This window comes from Anas acuta, chromosome 1, assembly GCF_963932015.1.
Source record: "Anas acuta chromosome 1, bAnaAcu1.1, whole genome shotgun sequence".
Taxonomy (NCBI): domain Eukaryota; kingdom Metazoa; phylum Chordata; class Aves; order Anseriformes; family Anatidae; genus Anas; species Anas acuta.
In genome coordinates, this window is record NC_088979.1 from 122,623,509 (window position 1) to 122,642,637 (window position 19,129).

The following is a 19,129-nucleotide window of genomic DNA, read 5'->3' on the forward strand; positions in this document are numbered from 1 at the left end:
TGAGCACTACTATTTAGTGCCAAAGGGTGAAACTGCCCCTCCTTACCCTTCTCATCAAAGAAAACACTTATATTCAACTGATGATAGGCCATTACTTCATATTAGCGTACCTTCCAACCCTACCACCATCTCAGAGTCCTATGAATTTCTCACTGCTGTTTTTGGGTAACAAAACAACCTAATGTTTGATACTGCATTTACCTATGCATACTCATTTATCTATGCATACTTATTTCTCTCCAAGATTGGAGAGAAAGCTACTTAGGTTTTTATCAGAGCAAAGTAACTAGAAGAGCACATTTGTAGAAAGGTAGAGAAAAGAGGGAAATAAAACAAGCAGTGGTAGATGAAATGTCATTTGTAGGAGAGACTGCAGATGTGACCACAGTATTCTGCTGAGCTAACTTAAACAGCTCCTTCTAATAAATTTCAGACGTACCACAACAGCAGCAGTAAATGCACGAGGCCCTAACTTGTAAATAATGCTATGACAGCAGACCGCATGATCACTTATAATATAGTAAGCATGAGTTGTTTGTTTGTTTGTTTTGAACAAGTTGAACTGATACATTCTGTTTCAGCCTTGGCAGTTCCCCATTGTTAGGCACTGCATTTCAAGAACAACACAAGCAGGAAGAACAGAGAAGAACCCAAATGAATGGATGCCTTGAAATTAGACCTTGTTAAGAAACAGTAGAAGCACTGTGGTTATTTAGCCTACAGAAAAGATGAAGACAAGATAGTAACCTTTCAGTCCATACAATGCCAATACATGGAAAAATGAAATAAACTGTGTTTTCCATGGTCATGGAGAATATAAAATAACAGAAGCATGAAGTAAGGTGTCAAGGCTGGCCTATTCAAATACTGAAAGCAGATAATGAAGAGAACATCTCACACCAATAGATTCAGACCGCTGAGAATATTGTTTGGCACAGTCTAAAATCTTGACTCAATCTAAAGTAGTTATCTTTTTACCTTTGGAATTCAATATGCATTACTGAACTATTTACAGTTCTTTTGTGGATAACCACCCATTTAAAATTCAACTCATCAGTTAGGACTTCCTGCATGAGCAGAGATAGGGACTAGTGGTATGATTTACTGCTGAAAACCAAAATATGTAGCATTATTGCAAAAAGAAACATAGCTACCTTAATAAGCATATTTGTTTCATTGCCTATGAAGGCACAGAATAAAAAGCCTGCAAGACAGGTGAACAGCTTTAAGTTCCAAAGACACACAACACCCCTATATAAGACTGGGAACACCAGAATTTTACAATGTTCCTAGGGAGTTCCCTGCTGAAAGAAGGGATATCATGCTACGAAGAAATAGGTCCCTCTTTATAACGTATTTGCTTCTCATAAATTCCAAGGATTTCATTAGAAAGGTCTCTTGTGACAAGAGGGAGATACAAAAAGGTTGAGGTAACATTTCAGCTATCATAGTATGAAGACAAAAAAAGTGGAAAAGCACTTTGTGAGTAATGATTGAAGAGGTCTGTCTCATCTAGAATTTGTCCTGGAGAAAGTAAATCTGTGATGATGTGAGATTTAGCAAGGCAGCTACAAACTACAACATTTTTGGTGGTAAAAAGATGCAGAATAACATAAATACAACTGCAACTTTTCAGCAGTGGAAGTATATTGAGTCATAGCAGAGGTTTAACAAAGAAATATTTGACGATGCTATTAAACACTACCATATATGTCTTGGTGAGCTGTAATGATTACCAAATACTTGACGAACAACACGTAGTGCTTCTAAAAGACAAAGTCTTTAGACAAGAGAAGACTTGTCCTAGAAAGGAATGGTCTCTGAATTTATTTTAATTTCTCTATGACAGAAAAAAATAACACAGAAGTGAAAAACCTAAACCCATCTCAGCATTCTAAGAGTCAAAAAAAAAAAAGTTCACCAAGAATCAGCTTAAATCTGGATTATGATGTCAACTGTCTCTGTCTTCTTTGCACCCTCCCTTCACAAATTTATACAGAGATATTTATATTTTATTATGAGATTCCCCGTGTGCTTTCCCTTCTGGTTAAGCAGTCCCAGCTTTCACAGCCTTTCCTCATAAGAGAGACCCTCCAGTCTGTTAAGTCATCTTCATGGCCCTTCGTTGGACCCTTTCTGGTGTGTCCACGTCTCTCCTGAACTTGGGAGTCCGGGACTGGATACAGTACTCCAAGTGTGGCCTCACAGCTGCCGAGCAGAGCAGAGAGGAAGGATCACTCACTCCCCTTGACTTGCTGGCAGTACTTGACCTAATGCAGCCAGGATACCATTAGCCTTTTTTCCAGTAAGGGCACATTGCTGTCTCATTTTCGATTTGATGACCACTTCGGTCCTTTTCTGCCTATCTGCTTTCCAGACAGCTAGCCCCCAGTATGTACTGGTGCACGTGGCTGCTCCTCCCCTGGTGCAGGACTTTGCACTTCTCTTCGTTGAACTGCACGGGGATCCTGTCAGCCCATTTCTCTAGCTTGTCTAGGTCTCTCTGGATGGCAGTGTGACCCTCTGGTGACTCCTTATAGTTTAATCTGTGAATGCGCCAATGGTACGCTCAACAGATCAAGATCATTAATAAACATGTTGAACAGGACTGGGCCCAGTACTAACCCCTGGGGTACATCAATAGCTACTGGCCTCTCACTGCTTTGTGTCACTGACTGCTACTCTCTGGGCCTCACCATTCAGCCAGTTTTCAATCTATACCACTATCTGCTCATCTAGCCCATACCTCAGCAGCTTCTTATGTGATACGGTGCTGAAAGCCTTCCTGAAGTCAAGGCAGAGAATATCACTGCACTTCTGTAAGGTATGAGGCAGTTATATGCAAAAATTTACAGACAGTCAAAGGAATTGGGTATGGGTCTTTTAATCTCAACAGTCTTCAAAGTTTTAGAACACTGCTAAAATTCACCCTTATGGAAGTCTGGGATCAATTACTTCTGTTTACGCAATTATTGATGTAGAGTCCTCTTGTGGAAGAGAATTCTGGTCTCTCAAGAACAACTCAACTGAGCAGACAATACTTCACTCATAAATATTACATGACTTGCTGATTTACTGGTTTCAGGAAACAAGAAATACTTTATGAAATGTTTAATCTTTAAAAAAAAAAAAAGAAAGAAAGAAACAAGAAAAAAAAAAAACACACAAGAAAAAAACCACCAATCTCAAAGTCAACATTTCTGAATGTATTGCAACTGCTGTTTCCTGCATCTATTCTAATCCAGGTCCCTCTCTTCTGTTTAATGATAGTCTCTAAAGTCAAACTGTTTTTTTTGTTGTTATTGTTTGCCTTTTTTTTTTTTACTAAAGGAAAAGTGCCTTTGTAAAATGAATTTTCCGAGAATTTTCTGCTATATTTTCAAAACTTGTAGACTAGGCCAACATTTTGTTTAGCCAGTGACACTACACATAAGACAAATATTTTTATAAAACAAAGTCATACTGAACACCTCTCTGCAAGATATACTTTTGTAAAAAATTTGAAAGAAAGAATGGTAGGAAGGTAAGAAAGGCTGTCCGGTCCCAGATGATGCATGAACTCAGGTGACAGAACAGTTGCCTCTGTTCTAAAAATTACGGTTATGCAAGCCTAGTTACCCTTAATATTTCTATCTAGCTTGCAAAAATTTCTTAACGTGTTGTATTAGAATTATCCTGACTTCAAGGAAAAAGCTGCAATTGCACTGTGCACTCCATTTCTAAAACAAAAAGCCCAGAAAAGCCCGCAGGACTGTACAGGTTTATTCATAACCCAAGTCTCCAGATCTCTTCTTTCCTAGAGGCTCTACACTTTTTTGAGGTAAAAATAAAAGGTCATGTTTTGTGGGATTTTGAACACAGGCAAAGGTAAAGTACCAGTAAAAGATATGGCAAAAAAATACCCCATTGTTTCAACTGATCTGAATGGAACAGACAATCTAGAAAAACTACCCTATTGGCAGTTCCTATGTTACAATTGCACAGAAAAACATTTAAATGTCTATTTGATCATGTAATTCAGCTACAGTCTAAAATTGAGCAGAATAATAAATGAAGAAAAATATTTGAACTGCATCAATTAAATCCAGATAAACAGATTATCTGGCTGACTACAATTTTCCCTATTTATATTTTACAAAGGAGCATGTTTGTGTGTTCAAATGTTGCTTCTTTAATATATGATAATAAATATTATGGAGGGTATTTATTTTTTTATTTTTATTTTTTTACCACCAGCAGTGAAGGATTTGCAAACAGAATTCTTAAGTGATACTATCTTTATCTTTTACTAAAGTTTTCCAAAGCTGCTTTCCTGGACAACAGACTTGAAGAATCTAGTTACTGTTGGCTATAGCATCTTAGGATCTAATGAAATATTCATTGGTTTCACACTACTGATATTTTTGAAAAATCTACATTAAAAAGCTTGTGCATAATTAACTTACTAGAAATATTTGAAATCTTTGCTCTATAAGACCTAAATGTAAAAGTTTGGCACACACTGGACAACCAGCTAATCACATTTAAATTACCTGGCACAGGTTAATAGTGCCCCAATTAAACTGCATCATTTCCGCTTACTTCCTTGGCATTGGTTTCATGAGTAGAAAAGTTACACTTTCTTCATTTTTAAAGGACCTTCAAATCTGATACACTTCATACTAGTCAGCTAACATCACAAATCATCTAAAATTAAGAATAAGTGCTATGAGAATCTGGCATATAAACGGCTCCTAGATCTGATCATTCCAGTAAGAGATAATATACTGTTTCTCATCCTGCCTAGCTGAGCCAAAATTCATGGCTGTTTTGAATTAATTCTGTCTTCTATTTTTATTAGAAAGTTGCTTTGAGTCCAGGCTTTTTTTTTTTTTGCTTTATTTTTCCTTCTTTTCAGATTCAATTTCTTTGCTGTAAGTTCAAATATACAGGCTGTATTAACCTGTTAGATCAGTAACCTTCTAGAAGCAACAATCTTGCATTTGTACAACATAACAAACAGAATCACTCACACCTATGCATGCTCCAAAGACACAATTGGGCTTTTAAGAGCCTCTCCATTCACGTGATTTCTTCTTGCTGTGGGAGCCAGAGTAGCACTGGGAACCAGATGTGAGAGCACACAATCTCTGGCATCTGGCTTAAGTGTTCTCCTACTGGTTGCAGGCAGCAAGAAGGATTGTCTTAAAACAAAAAAAGAAAGCAGAATGAGGAAGATAAAACATCTGGATGGCCAACAGGAAACAAAACAAAACAGCCATCAAGGGGCAGAAGATCAATGCAGAGCTTTACCAGCAGGGAAGCAAAAGTGGTAAAGGCAGGCCTTCCAGTATCCCACCTCACACAAAGTGTCAGGCAGAAGAAATTAAAAGAGCATGAACAGGAGCAGAAGGGATGAAGAAGAAGGTATCAGGAGGAAGGCCAGAAAATGAATGGAAGGAAGGCCAAAGCAGAGAAGACAATAACAAGAGACCATGAAGAGAATTACAAGAGTCTAGCTACAAGAAACAAGAGTACTAGGAACAGCCTGGGGAATAGGGAAAAACACTTTCTCATCACCAGAGCAGATTCTTCAGACCTAGAATTGACTCTAACGTATCTGCCTTTCAACATATCTTCCTGGCTAAACACACTCAGACGAAGTAAACAGTAGAAATTTATCTTGGTAGGTTTTTCAGTTTGTTTTTTATCAATGATCCTTGTTATTTTGCTAATACCAAGCCTGTACTATGTTCCTAAGGGTTCCAACCCAACTGATGATCCCGTATCTCTGTAGATTCTAGAACGAAACTATGTATTAGGAACCCTAACAACAGTTCTGAAATCAAGTAATTAAGCCATTTATGCTATATTTACAAGTTTTATGAGAGTCCTTCTCATGCAATAAAAATTATCTACCACCTCTGATTATTAATCTATAGCATTTTTGGCAACATTTGCTCCTAATACATTCTCCACTCACGTCAAATATCTTATTTTCACATATACTTTTCTGTGCTATGTCATCTTTTTTGTCCTTCAGCTGTGCTTACATTGTATCAGTTTCTACTTTCTGTTATTCCTGTCTCCTCTTTCTCTTCAATGTGCTGCCAAGCTTTCCATTTCAAATCAATCTTGATTTCCCCTTTAGACTTTGCCAGAAATGACTCAGTCCTCCTTAGACTGTATTTGCCTTTACAAAAAAGTTAAACATAGATGAAGTTACATATTGTTTCACACTATGTACACTCATTATAAACAGACTCCTTCCTCCCATTGGTATGATGTGACAGATTACAGTGCAAAAATCATACTCTAGAAACAAAATATTCAAAAAAAAACACATAGCTTTTACATTTACAAAAACATATCCTTCACACTATGTCAGATACAAAATACAGTCCATTACATTGCACCTGAAAGCAAGTAAATAGCATTTTGTTGGTTTTGCTTTTTTTTTTTTTTTTTAAATGGATGAACTGGCATGTTTTTATATATTTGCAGACATAGTTAGGTTATTCACAGTTATATGCATGCATTAGGTCCAAGCTCTGACAAAAAATTACATGGTCAACACAAGCTATAAGCAATGAATTAGTAAGTACCAAATCTTCATATTTGCATAAATTCTGCAAGACACTAGAAAAAACATTTATTTTGAAAAATGGTAAGAGAAATATCCTAAACTCCTGAAGAACAATTTATAGATCTTACAGCCAGATGTAAAAGACAAGGATTTTCCTCTTTTATGTCATGCAATCAAACAATCAAAAAGGCTCAGAGCAACAATCTCAACTTCTGTATAAAATAAAGAACAATTACCAAAGTAACTTTAAATACTATTTTCTGACAGAGTGACATATCTGGATTGATTTACCTATGATATATTGACTGACTATTCATGTGTACAGGAGTTTCCTCTACCTTTTCATGATTTTTCTACCACTTCTGCTGTTTCTACACATCCTTTTTAAAACATGATTTCCAGTAAGTTTAGAGCATACCAACACTGGCCTTTTTCTTAATGACTTAAACAGAAGTAAATTCCTCCTCATGTTCAAAACTTGTTCTGTAAATCCAAATGCTTACAGGTCTTTTGCCACAAGATTTCACATAAAAAGTTTGAGTTGAGCTGCTCGTCTTCTGTGAATTCCACATATTCTTCAGTCAGAATACTCAAAACACATTCCCTTGTTCTGTTGGTCTGGACAATGTGGGTCATTGTTTTCTGTGTGTTCGTTTTTTTTATAACTAACAGCCTGCATGTACATCTTTGGTAACATTAAAACTGACTTCAACTGTACAAGCCAAAACGACCAGTTGACTGAATTTCAATAGTTTTCTATTTACTTACCATTTCAACATAGGCAAATTAACAGTCAGCTATACATTCTGATGTGAGCCATTTTATTATCAAATCATTTTTATGCTGATGATCTCATCAACTGAATTCTTGGGTGGGGAAAAAGGAGTGAAAATGGACTGACTCACAGATACCTAGGTCACCTTAAATGACCTTTTTGAACATAAACATTCTTCTGGTTTAGGCATGTATCTGAAATTTTGGATTTTGAAACTAAAAACAAAATAATAATTACTACGCCAGAGCACTTCTCGGTCATTTCTGTGCAAATTTGTTTGCTGATTTTCCAATTTTTAAACTGTAATATGGTAACCACTGCAGATGGCTTAGCATCCTCTTGATACCTAATAGATTTGAAGAGTTCAGTTTTATCACATGATAGATGCACATATGCTTAGAGGCAATACAACTTTTGTTAGTGAATTCTTGCTAGTTTTAGTAGTTTTGCTTAGCAACCTTTTTTATTTTTGTTTTAATATTCAAACTCCTTTTTAAAGACGGAATTTAGCACTGAATGCAAAGAAGTTCCAAAATGCAAAACCAAAGATGCCTTGTGTTAAAATGTGATCATGTCTGGAGTTGAATTTTATTCTTGTTTTAGAGGGAAAAGGGCAGCCTAAACAATCCAGCCAGAAGAACTGTGCTCTCAGTTGTCCAAAAAAGAACACCGTACTTCCTCTCAGAATGAGATCAAGTGTGAAAACCTCCAGTGCAGAAGCTAAACTTCTCAGGAAAGTTCTTGTAGGAAAACTCAATGAGTAGAAATTAGCATTTACAATGTCAACATCAATGAAAATAAATGAAACACATGGAAAAATCACAGGTACGATACCATACTTGCTGTTATCAGTGCCCATCAGCATGACAGTTAAAACTACTAAAGAGGGGGCAAAAAGCTAATAGACACAGTCATCAAGAAATGCATGGCATGCAGGTAGTGACAAATGACCTATTCTTTCTTAGCAATTATAACCCTTTACAGTAACATGACCAAAGAAGGTCCCACTGACTGGAAGAGGGGAAACATAACCCACTTTTTTAAAAACGGAGAAAAAGGAGACCAGGGAACTACAGGCCAGTCTCACCTCTATGCCCAGCAAGGTCACGGAGAAGATCCTCCTGAAAACCACAGTAAGGCAAACGGAAAATAAGAAAGTGATTGGTGACAGCCAACATGGCTTTGCTAAAGGAAGATCATGCCTGACAAATCTGGTGGCCTTCTACGATGGGGTTATAGCATTGGTGGATAAGGGAAGAGCAACTGACTTCATCTGCCTGGACTTGTGCAAAGCACGTGCCACTTTCCTGCATGATATCCTTGTCACTAAATTGGAGAGACATAGATTTGATGGATGGACCACTCAGTAGGTAAGGAATTGGCTGGATTGTCGCATTCAAAGAGTCACAGTCAATGTCCAGGTGGAGATCAGCAATAAGCGGTGTTCCTCAGGGGTCAGTATTGGGACCAGCACTGCTTAACATCTTTGACAGTGACATGGACAGTGGGATTGAGTGCACCCTCAGCGGTTGGAAGGGATGCCTTCCACAGGGACCTGGACAGGCTTCAGAGGTGGGCCTGGGAGAACCTCATGAGGTTCAACAAGGTCCAGTGCAGGGTCCTGCTTGGGATTGCCCCAACCCAGATGCACAAATACAGGCTGGGTGGAAAATGGATTGTGAGCAGCCCTGAGGAGAAGGACCTGGGGATGTTGGTTGATGAGAAGCTCAATGTGAGCTGGTTTAGAGCCCAGAAATCCAACTGTACCCTAAGCTGCATCAAAAGCAGCGTGGCCAGCAGGTTGAAGGAGGTGATTCTTCTTATCTGCTCTGCTCTTGTGAGAACCCACCTCAAGTGCTGTGTTCAGCTCAAGGGCTCCCAGCACAAGAAGGACATAGACCTGTTAGAACATGTCCAGAGGAAGGCCACGAAGATGATCAAAGGGCTGGGGCACCTCTCCTATGAAGGCAGGCTGAGGGAATTAGGATTGTTCAGCCTGGAAAAGAGAAGGCCCCAGGGAGATCTTAGAGTGGCCTTCTAGTACCTAAAGGGGGCCTACAGGAAAGCTGGAAAGGGACTCTTTGTCAAGGAGTGCAGTAACAGGGCAAGTGGGAATGGCTTTAAACTAAACAACAGTAGACTTAGATTAGACATAAGGAAGAAATTCTTTACTCAGAGGGTGGTGAGGCACTGGAACAGGTTGCACAGAGAAGTTGTCAAAGTCCCATCCCTAGAATTGTTTAATGACAAGCTGGATGGAGCTTGGAGCAACCTGGTCTAGTGGAAGGTGTCCCTGCCCATGGCAGGGGAGTTCGAACTAGGTGAGTTCCTTAAGGTTCTTTCCAACCCAAAGCATTCTATGATTCTATTTAAGAGTGGCTATCACTGCATAGTTATCCTATTTTTTACTGTTAAAACAGCTTGTCCTTTAATTCTAATGCTTTAAGGTTAAGGCATATTACACCAATGGGCAAACCTATTTTCATTTCAACCTACAGTAGAGTCAACAAAATTACAATAAAGTCAGCTTCTTCTTCCTTTCTTCCTCTTCTGGTGCTATGCAGTACTAAGATTCAGCAATAAATTAGGTGAAGTATCATTTGCCAGTCAAAAAAATGTTTACTACAAGCCTAGTAAACAGAAATTGTCCGAAGTTTATAATCTGCACTACAGTGGGCATACACATGGCACTGCTTTAAAACTCCATAAAACATTTTTTTTTCAGGTTGCTAAAGACCTGTGAGTTGTCTGGATCATTTATGAAAAAGCAGCTCATCTCATGGCAATAAACTGAAAATATTGGACAGGACGTACACAATGCTGTCATCTCTTCTGAGTTTTTAACTTTTTGACAAACTTAATTTAGATAAGCCCCTTCATAAGCACAGGCAAGACAACTGTGAAAACAGTTCACAAAATATATTAGCTTACTGAAGACTTAGACTTTACATATGCTGGTCAGTTGTCAGGGATATCCACTGGTGTAAATAACACAATTTTACTAAGGAATTTTCCTGAACAGGAGAAACACTGCATGTCAGTTCCCTGGAAAAATTAAAAAAAATCCTTGAAAGGATTATTTTGATTATTTGTTAACAGACCATTAGACAGATTACAGCCCTTGCTCTCGATTCTAAATGACAGATTTCAGGTTGAATTTATCCAAACAAGTTACAGTATCATGCCCAGAAAGAAGCGTCATTTTGATGGTGTTTATAAAAAGGAGAAAAACAACCATGTAAAGGAACTGCTGGCATACGCAAGCACAGTGAATCATTAATCTTTTTCATATTGCAGATGTCATGAATAACTTTCTTCAAAAATAAAACAGTATGCTATCCCTTTTATTGTATTAATAAATCAGCAGCAGACAATAACTGTCTTAATGGCAAGAATGTCCTCCAGCCACCATCACACAACAGCTATTAGAATAATATTTGCTTTGTTTTCTTTATTTGATGCTAGCTCTCAAGTGTGAGTGTAGTGTACTCCCCATAACAACTGACACTGTCAATCCTCAGGCTTCTGTCATCCCATGTGTTACTGTTAGCAAAAATATTTTATGCTACCAGTCACACCAGAAGTTTTAACTGGTGAAGCTCCACTTAATGAAAAAAGCAAGTAGTTCAACAAGTAGCTTAAGGACTCTCTCCACAGACAAACGCTGATCGTACTAGATAAGACGCTTAGTTCTCCTAACAGCAAAATGGGGCATACTCCAGCATACCTCACAAACCTTTTTATGGACTACTATCAAGTAAACTCTAAGCAAAGCTTATAAGTATCACTTACTAATCCTGCTTATCACTTGCTTTACAAAACAGAACACACAACTGGAAACAACCCCAGAATCCTACTGCAAATAGTTGCTGCTGAACTTCTACAGGGAGGCCTAGCAAGATGCCATGGGCTCCATGTTTGGTTTTATTACAGACTTCCCACAAGATGCTAGTCAATAGAGTTACATCTGAGTTTACAGAGACCACCACCAGCTACAGCACTTCTTGTTCTGATTCATCTTGCTTCAGAACATGTACTGGATTTTTCAGAGTTTTAAGAACTCCAATCTGTAACTGAGGGTCACAGGCCCTCAGAATACTAACTTCTGAGAAAGGGTAAAGCCAAGCACATGTAACATCATGCTTCTGTTCATTGAAGCAAACCTAGATCAGCAAGTATCTCCTGTATTTTGTCCACACATCTATCCACTACTCAACTGATGATGCCTGAAATTAGTATAAGAGGTTCTCTTACAAGAATAGTGAATACCTTAATAAGCAAACATTTATAGGACACATCCAGTACCACTGTACAGAAATAATTAAAAATAGAAGGTTCATCCTGGGTGCATGTAAAGACAGGTGTTAGACACACACACCTGCACAGCCTGCTGTACAGATGGCAGGTAATGACTTGCTCTTCCTTTGTGATCTCCCCTCTGGCTGGGCTTGCATTTTATGTGCTTGCAGGACAGAACGATGCTTCCTAAACAACCTATGACCTACTGACCAAATTCATGTCAGATCTGGCACAGAAGAGCACCTGTGGCACTGTATGCAGCCAGCGCACATGCTTTGGAGGGGGAAACCTATGCTCAAAAGAATGACCTTAGTGAACACATTCTGGAGTTGCAGCCTAGTAGCAAGCTCCTTTCAATACCATATTACTACAGATACAGATGTTCATCCATCATTTTGTCCAAAGAACCAGATGCCTCACACACACCTACTGGACAGGTTTTCTTTTGTGGGTAGACATAGTTGAATTTTGCACCTCAGATAAAATACACCTGTGATGATGCAATTTTTAAACCCCACAGAACAAGCATCTCAAACAAGCAATGAATTCTTGAGGATCAGAAAAAAAAAAAAAACACACACCTAAGCTTACACACTGAAACCCAATGCTTAAGAAGAAATAGTAAGAAAACATGAAATGACTGCATGTCTGTAAAAAGACATAACTAAGATTATGCCAAATGTATATTAACTACAAAAGGTGATGTCACATATAAAAACATTCAAATCAAAATTTCAGCTAAATATTGTCAACTGTCTTGAGTTATTCAGACTCAAAGAACGTAATTTCTCAAAGGCAAAGCTCAGAAAGATAATGAAAGCACACAAAGTGAAAGGATCCATCTTAATATGGATAAAATAAAAAGTGCACAGTGAAACAAACAGAAATCCATGTAACACCATATTCCTCTGACTCTCTTGGTCTGGGTTAGGTCTCTCTCCCCAGCTACTTCATTCTCCTGATGGCGATCTGCAGTCTGTTTCCAACAGTTTAAAAGGGAAACAAGTGACTCCAATAAGTTCTCTTCAGAGGCAGATCTCTCTCTACTGGCTTCAGTTACTGAAAAGTCTCAAGTTTCCTTGCTTATCTCATTCATGCTGATAAACTACAGAGAAATCATCCAACTTGGCAAATTAAGCAGTCTCTCAGGTACCAGAAGCAGTCCTATCTGCCAAACTATTTGAAAGAAATGAAGCGTGAACACTTGTTTATGAGTTCCTCTTTTGGAAAATAAAGATAATATATAATCACTTGACAGGAATAATCTTCGACAAGTTATTAAGTGTTTAAAATCCATTGGTGAAACTGATGCCATAGAAATATTTTTAAGCGGCAAAAGTCAGTCCAGTGGTCAAAATTTAAGAAAGAGAATAAAAGCCTTCTGAGAAGGAAAGACATAAAACGTATTGATGAAAACTCTTTACACAAAGGAGATTGCTCTGTCTCTGTTCAAGTGGTTAGAAGGAACTGAAAGGGAAAGGAGTACCCACCCTTACAAATGCAGGCAAACACATGCTTTTGGCAGTGTTTGGCTGCACCCATCTGCATACTGGGGAAAAAGTGTTCTTGCTAAGGTGCTTGTGCAGAGGTATAGCATTGATCTATCTCAATAATCCTGTAGATGAGGGATCATTGTTCTCTCTCTGAGGTTTTCCATGTTCACGGTAGATGACTCCAAGGGGCACGATCCAGCTGAAGTTATCCAGAGACAGGATCAATGTTCGTAGCTGAAAAGATGATGTGGGACTGCGCTACTCAATGCTTGAAGGCTTCAGTGATCACATAGTACTAAATGTGATCTGAGCTACAAGTGACAGAAATACAGATTTTTGGAAAGGAATCATCCTTCACTATGCTGCTGAGATCATTACACTAACTGTAAGAACAGCAACTCCTCCTAACAGCTCCAGCTTAGCTGCTCCAGCTGCTCCTTGACACAAGTTGAAAACCACATGCAGCTGAGACCACTCTCCATGAAACATCTTTGCTACAAGAAATTGCTACAAGTTTTCCTTGCTTATGTCTGATAGCAAAAGAAAGCTTCTGTTCTGGGGGTCTTCAGAAGAAAACTGGTAGGTTAATAATGCTGACTCAGATGAAATTTGGAAGCTTCCTCAAAATAAATACTTGGGATGATCTTTCAGGGATTTTTATGCCTTTTGTTAGGACAAAAGTGTAAAGTAACTGGGCTTGAATTTCACTGCTATTCTGACACAAGTGATAGCTGCTATAAAGGCTGTCTTCCTGAAGAGTTGCCACAGCTATCGGTTTTAAAGATTGACTTGCAACATTGGACCACTCCCTGAGGGCAAAGTATAGGATCATAGAATGGCTTGAGCTGGAAGGGACCTTAAGGACTTTTTAGTTCCAACTCCCCTACCATGGACAGGGATGCCACCCCACTAGATCACGTTGCCCAGGGCCCCATCCAACCTGGTCCTGAACACCTCCAAAGATGAGGTATCCACAACTTCTATGGGATTGCCTCACCATCCTCTGAATGAAGAATTTCCTCCTAATATCCAATCTAAACCTCTTCTCTTTTAGTTTAAAATAATTCCCCCTTGTCCTATCATTATCTATCCAAGTAAAAAGTTTCTCTCTACAGCTTTTTTTTCATAAACCCACTTTAAGTACTGAAAGAGCCCCTTTTCAGTACTTAAAGGGACTTGATTTAGTACTTTACTGAGCTCCCAGTAATCTCTGATGTCAGACCTAAGCCTGACAGATTCTGGAGGCAGAGAAAGACTCACTGCCATGAACGCAAGTTGTTCGGCTCTTAGATTACTACAAATAAAATGGAGTAGCAAAATTCTGTGCTTCTCCTTTCGTTTAGGCCTCCATCACAGACCACATAAATCAGTGCAACAGAAAGGACTGCTTGCAAGTGATCACTCTGCAGACACAGTCCTTGAAGAATGTTGACAACAACAAGGATGAAAAGTAGTACTTGATGAAAAATGGACTCTCAATTTTTTCAGGATACCCGTTGGATTTGCACTCTGTCACTATGCTCTTCTTCCAAAATGAACTCACTTCTAACAAGAAAATTAATGGGTCCTAGGATGATGCCAAATACTTAAAAAGACAACTAATACGGGGTTTCTTCTGGTTCCTCTTAGGGCTGCAGGCTTAAAATCCATGAGAACTTGTTGATATGTATGCAGTAGTCCCCTAAACAAAGGGAAAAAATATGTATGGATACCTGAAAGCATATCAAACTTTAACCTGTGAAATATGGCAGGAAGCCTAAAGTTTTAGGTAGTGGACTACAGAATGGCTAAAATTAAAAAAAAAAAAAAGAAAAAAGGAAGGAATAGAAAAAAAAGATAAAATCAAAAGATAAAAAGACATAGGCAACAGATGAAAAGATAGAAATCTGTTAAGATGTGAGAAGAGCTATGAGTTAATCTGTAGGTTGGGTCAGCCTCCAGCTCCATTAAAGTATGTGAAGCAATGAGGCATGAAATCACAACAATGTTATTGGAAGAGCAAAGTCATCTGTGATTGCAAGTCTTCGGGTATATGCATCCTTTCAATCTAAGCATGCCTTTGGATAAGCACTCAGAAGTGTAAATCTCCAATCTTTTTTAACAGAAATTTGAAAAGTGGGATGGAATTGGCTTGATATTTCTCAGTTTGTCACTGAAAAAATAGCAAGAAGATTGTTGTACTGCTTTTGTCAAACAAACTTGTAGCCTTGCAAGAAAAGTGACAAAAAGATTATTCCTAGCTTTGAGGAGTTACAGAATATCAAAACAAGTTATTTTTGTCACTAAAGAACAGTGATTTGACATTTCAGGTTGATGTTTACTGATGTGGACTTCTTTTGAAAGCATCTCGATAAAACAGTTTCAAAGTTCTAACAAAGGGTCCTAAATCAGCTTAAATGGGCACGGAAACCAACTTTATAGATTCTATACTCAAAGAATTTGGTTACTCTGTGTAACTCATTACTGTGAAATCAGTTTGCAAACTAATGACATACCAAGATTCTAAAAAAAACTTAATGTGCAACTTGATTTACTAAAATACATTACATGACACAGACACCTTCCAGTATCCTTACCTCTTGGCCTGAAAGGTAGTATGCTGCTAGAAGACCACCAATGAAGCGAATATTGACTTCAAATACAGACACTTCAGAATTCTGAAACACAAAGAAAATGTAAGTAATTAACCAACTCTCTAATCAAAGAAAAAAGGCAAACAGGATGTGAGGAGACTGTCTCAGGTTGTGCCAGGGGAGGTTCAGTTTGGACATTAGGAAGAATTTCTTCATGGAGAGGGTGGTCAAGCACCGGAATGAGCTGCCCAGGGAAGTGGTGAAGTGCCCATACCTGGAGTATTTAAGACATGTATGGACATGGCACTAAGGGCACGGTTTAGTGACAGGACTCGGTAGGGCAGGTTGATGGTTGGACTCAATGATCTTGCAGGTTTTTTCCAACCTAGATGATTCTATTATTCTATATGCTAAACCAATATACATGTAAGGGTTTGTACTGTTTCAATATGTTAAATCGTACCAAAATTCCTTCATGAATGCCTTCATGACACAATGCTAATTCCAGTTCTAGCATCAACTGATTTTTAAAAATCAAATTAGTTTTTCTCCTACTCTCTGATCATATTATCACTACAGAGTACAATTTTAGTTGCTTGGGGATGGTGAGAGAAAGCAACATTTACATTTAGTACATTTCCATAATGCAGCACCTTTTCTCTTATGTTTAACCATAACTTTGAATCTCCTGGTTTACAGGACAAAGTAGAAGAATAATTAGAGAATTCCTGTAACATGTTTTCTTAACATGAATTACCAATGTGCAAATTCAGAGCTTCATTTTAAGATACTCTCCATCGAGGAACAGCCTTTATGTATTCAATGTTGTAACAACAAGAGCTTCTCAGTGGTTTTGCAACTGAAGAGAAACCACTTTACTGCCTCCCTCTACATTAATATATTTGGGTTAAATTCACTGGTACTTTTTGACTCATTTAACCCAATCTGAAAAACTAAGAGGAATTACCTAGTTTTATTATCTTTCTGCCTCCCTCTGAGCCCCACTCACTCCTTTGCTTGCTTACATCCCATGTCTTTCATAAACTTTTATTCATTCAACCCATTAGACACACATGTTGTTTTATCAAAACACATTGAAATAAAACAGGCTTTAATTTATCCAGAAAATCACTATCACACAAGTTTTCCCACCAGTGAGTACTGTCATGGTTTAACCCGGCCGGCAGCTAAACACCACACTGAAACCAGGACAAGTATACCAGTGACATGATATAAACCAGTATATTTTTCCTTTAACACTACTTCTATGGAAACTATAGCTGTATCATGCATTTTGCATGTATACAAAATATGTATATTTTTCACACATTATCTCCAAGAGATTATATAAATAAAGATTTCCTCTAACAGTGCTGATGATTAGAAGTCTGAAGTTTGAAATACTCACAAAAATATTTTTTTAGTAAAAGATGTATTTTAATTCAGATACAGATGACACAAGAAAAAATACCAACAAGGTAGTGTAGGATTCTAATTAATACCTATTAAAGTCATGAATCACACAAGGAACAGTACAATATATAGTGAAACCAGTCACTTGTATTTCTCAGTAAAAGAATTCAAGAGGATTTTTTTATTTTTTTTTAGATCTTTAACCACATAAGGAAATCACTCAAGTCTTGCATATACAAGACAACTTGTTAACCTTCAGAAATGTTTTCTGATACAAAGGAAGCTGTAATTTAACCTCAGTGAGTCATGCAAATTTATTTCACCCAAATCCTAGACTAACTCTGTAAATTTCTATAGAGATTTCCTTACAACAGACAAAAGCTGTGGTAGTAATTTATTCCACCTTCCATAATGGCACCATTATGTCTACACCATCTCTGACACATTTAGGGTCTTCAGTTTTATACTGAATAATTATTTGGCACTAACTAAAAAAGGCAGAAAGTAGAATTTCTTTCATGTTTGCCAGACAGGAAATGTATGAAACAAAACAAACAAACAAAATTGCCAACAAACCCTTTCTGAAATGTAGGATTTAGTATAAGAATAACAATAAACATCTGCTCATTTCTGACTGTATACCAATGTTTCATTTTGTCTGGGGAGAAATTCTCCTTCACAACTCAGTTATTTCAAGCTATTATGAGCAGTAAACTCTTATTTTCCTGCAATCATTTCTTCTGTAGAAGCCTTGTAGTTCCCCACTGATCACCTTCCTTTTCTTCCATTATCCACTTACAATTTGTACTTTGAAAATATTATATGTATATATCTTTAATTACAATTGGAGAGTTAATGGTGTTCTTTATTTAATATTAAGCTAGAAACAGAACACTTCACTTAAGTTTGCATATCAACTTCTGATACTTTTAATCACAAGTTTTTTAAGCTCCAGCTGAAAGACTTCTCCCCCTCCATCAGAACACCATGAAGGGGACCAGAGTAATATTAGGATGGGTAAATTCTACTCACCACGCTGAAATCAAGATTTTTGTCAATCCACTCTTGTCCTTCTCTGAATTCATCATGAAGCCCCATGATATAAAGAGTATCCAGTGCATCTACTATGGTAGCACCCATTTGTGAGTTTCCTACACAAAAAAATAAGGATTTCTATTACAACTGATTATTTCATCACTTTTCCTGAACATCACAGGCATGAGAAAATATCCCAAGCAGTTGCAAAGCAAAGTTACTAGAAGATGACAATATAACAAATAGTCCAATTGAGCAAGGAATAAGCAGCTACAAAAGAGGATTGTATCCCTTTCAAAGCTTAAGTCCTCTGACATAGTTTGGAATCTGGGGAGAAAAAATGACTAAAGACAGAAAAAAACCTTACCTGCTTTCATAACCTGAACATGAGCAACTCTCCTTTGTAACAATAAAGGGACAGAAAGAAATTCAGGTTCAAAAAACTATTAGGAATTCTAGGGCAGAAGTGTTTAAAAACAAACCCACAAAAACAAGATAAAACAATTGGTAAACGAGATAAAACAATCCATGTACTGATGCATTGCATTTCCCAACATTTACTACTGAGCATGTCCCTAAGAGCCACATCCAACCTTTTCTTAAATACCCCCAGGGATGGTTTCTCCACCACCTCCCTGGGCAACCTGTTCCAATGCCTGACTACTTCTGAGAAGAAATTTCTCCTAATTTCCAACCTGAACCTCCTCTGGCACAACTTGGGATTATTCCCTCTTGTCCTGTTGCTAGTTACCTGTGACAAGAGGCTGACCCCCAGCTTCCCACACCTTCCTTTCAGGCAGCTTTAGCGAACCATAAGGTCTCCCCTGAGCCTCCTCTTCCCCAGACTAAACAACCCCAGGTCCCCCAGCTGCTCCTCACAGGACTTGTGTTCCAGGCCTTTCACCAGCTTCGTAGCCCTTCTCTGGACATGCTCCTGGGCCTCAACGTCCTTCTTCTACTGAGGGGCCCAAAACAG

At 38.1% G+C, this 19,129-nt stretch overlaps 1 protein-coding gene across 2 annotated transcripts in view; it reads right to left on the reverse strand.

The window, feature by feature from the left end:
* MAN1A2 (mannosidase alpha class 1A member 2) overlaps positions 1-19,129 on the reverse strand; it is a 135,427-nt gene that overhangs the window by 49,379 nt on the left and 66,919 nt on the right. For both annotated transcript variants that reach the window (XM_068698910.1, XM_068698920.1), the window contains 2 exons: positions 18,151-18,269; positions 15,709-15,789 (listed from right to left, as the gene is read on the reverse strand). In XM_068698910.1, the coding sequence (XP_068555011.1) occupies positions 15,709-15,789; positions 18,151-18,269 (200 nt within the window). The remainder of the gene's footprint in view (positions 1-15,708; positions 15,790-18,150; positions 18,270-19,129) is intronic.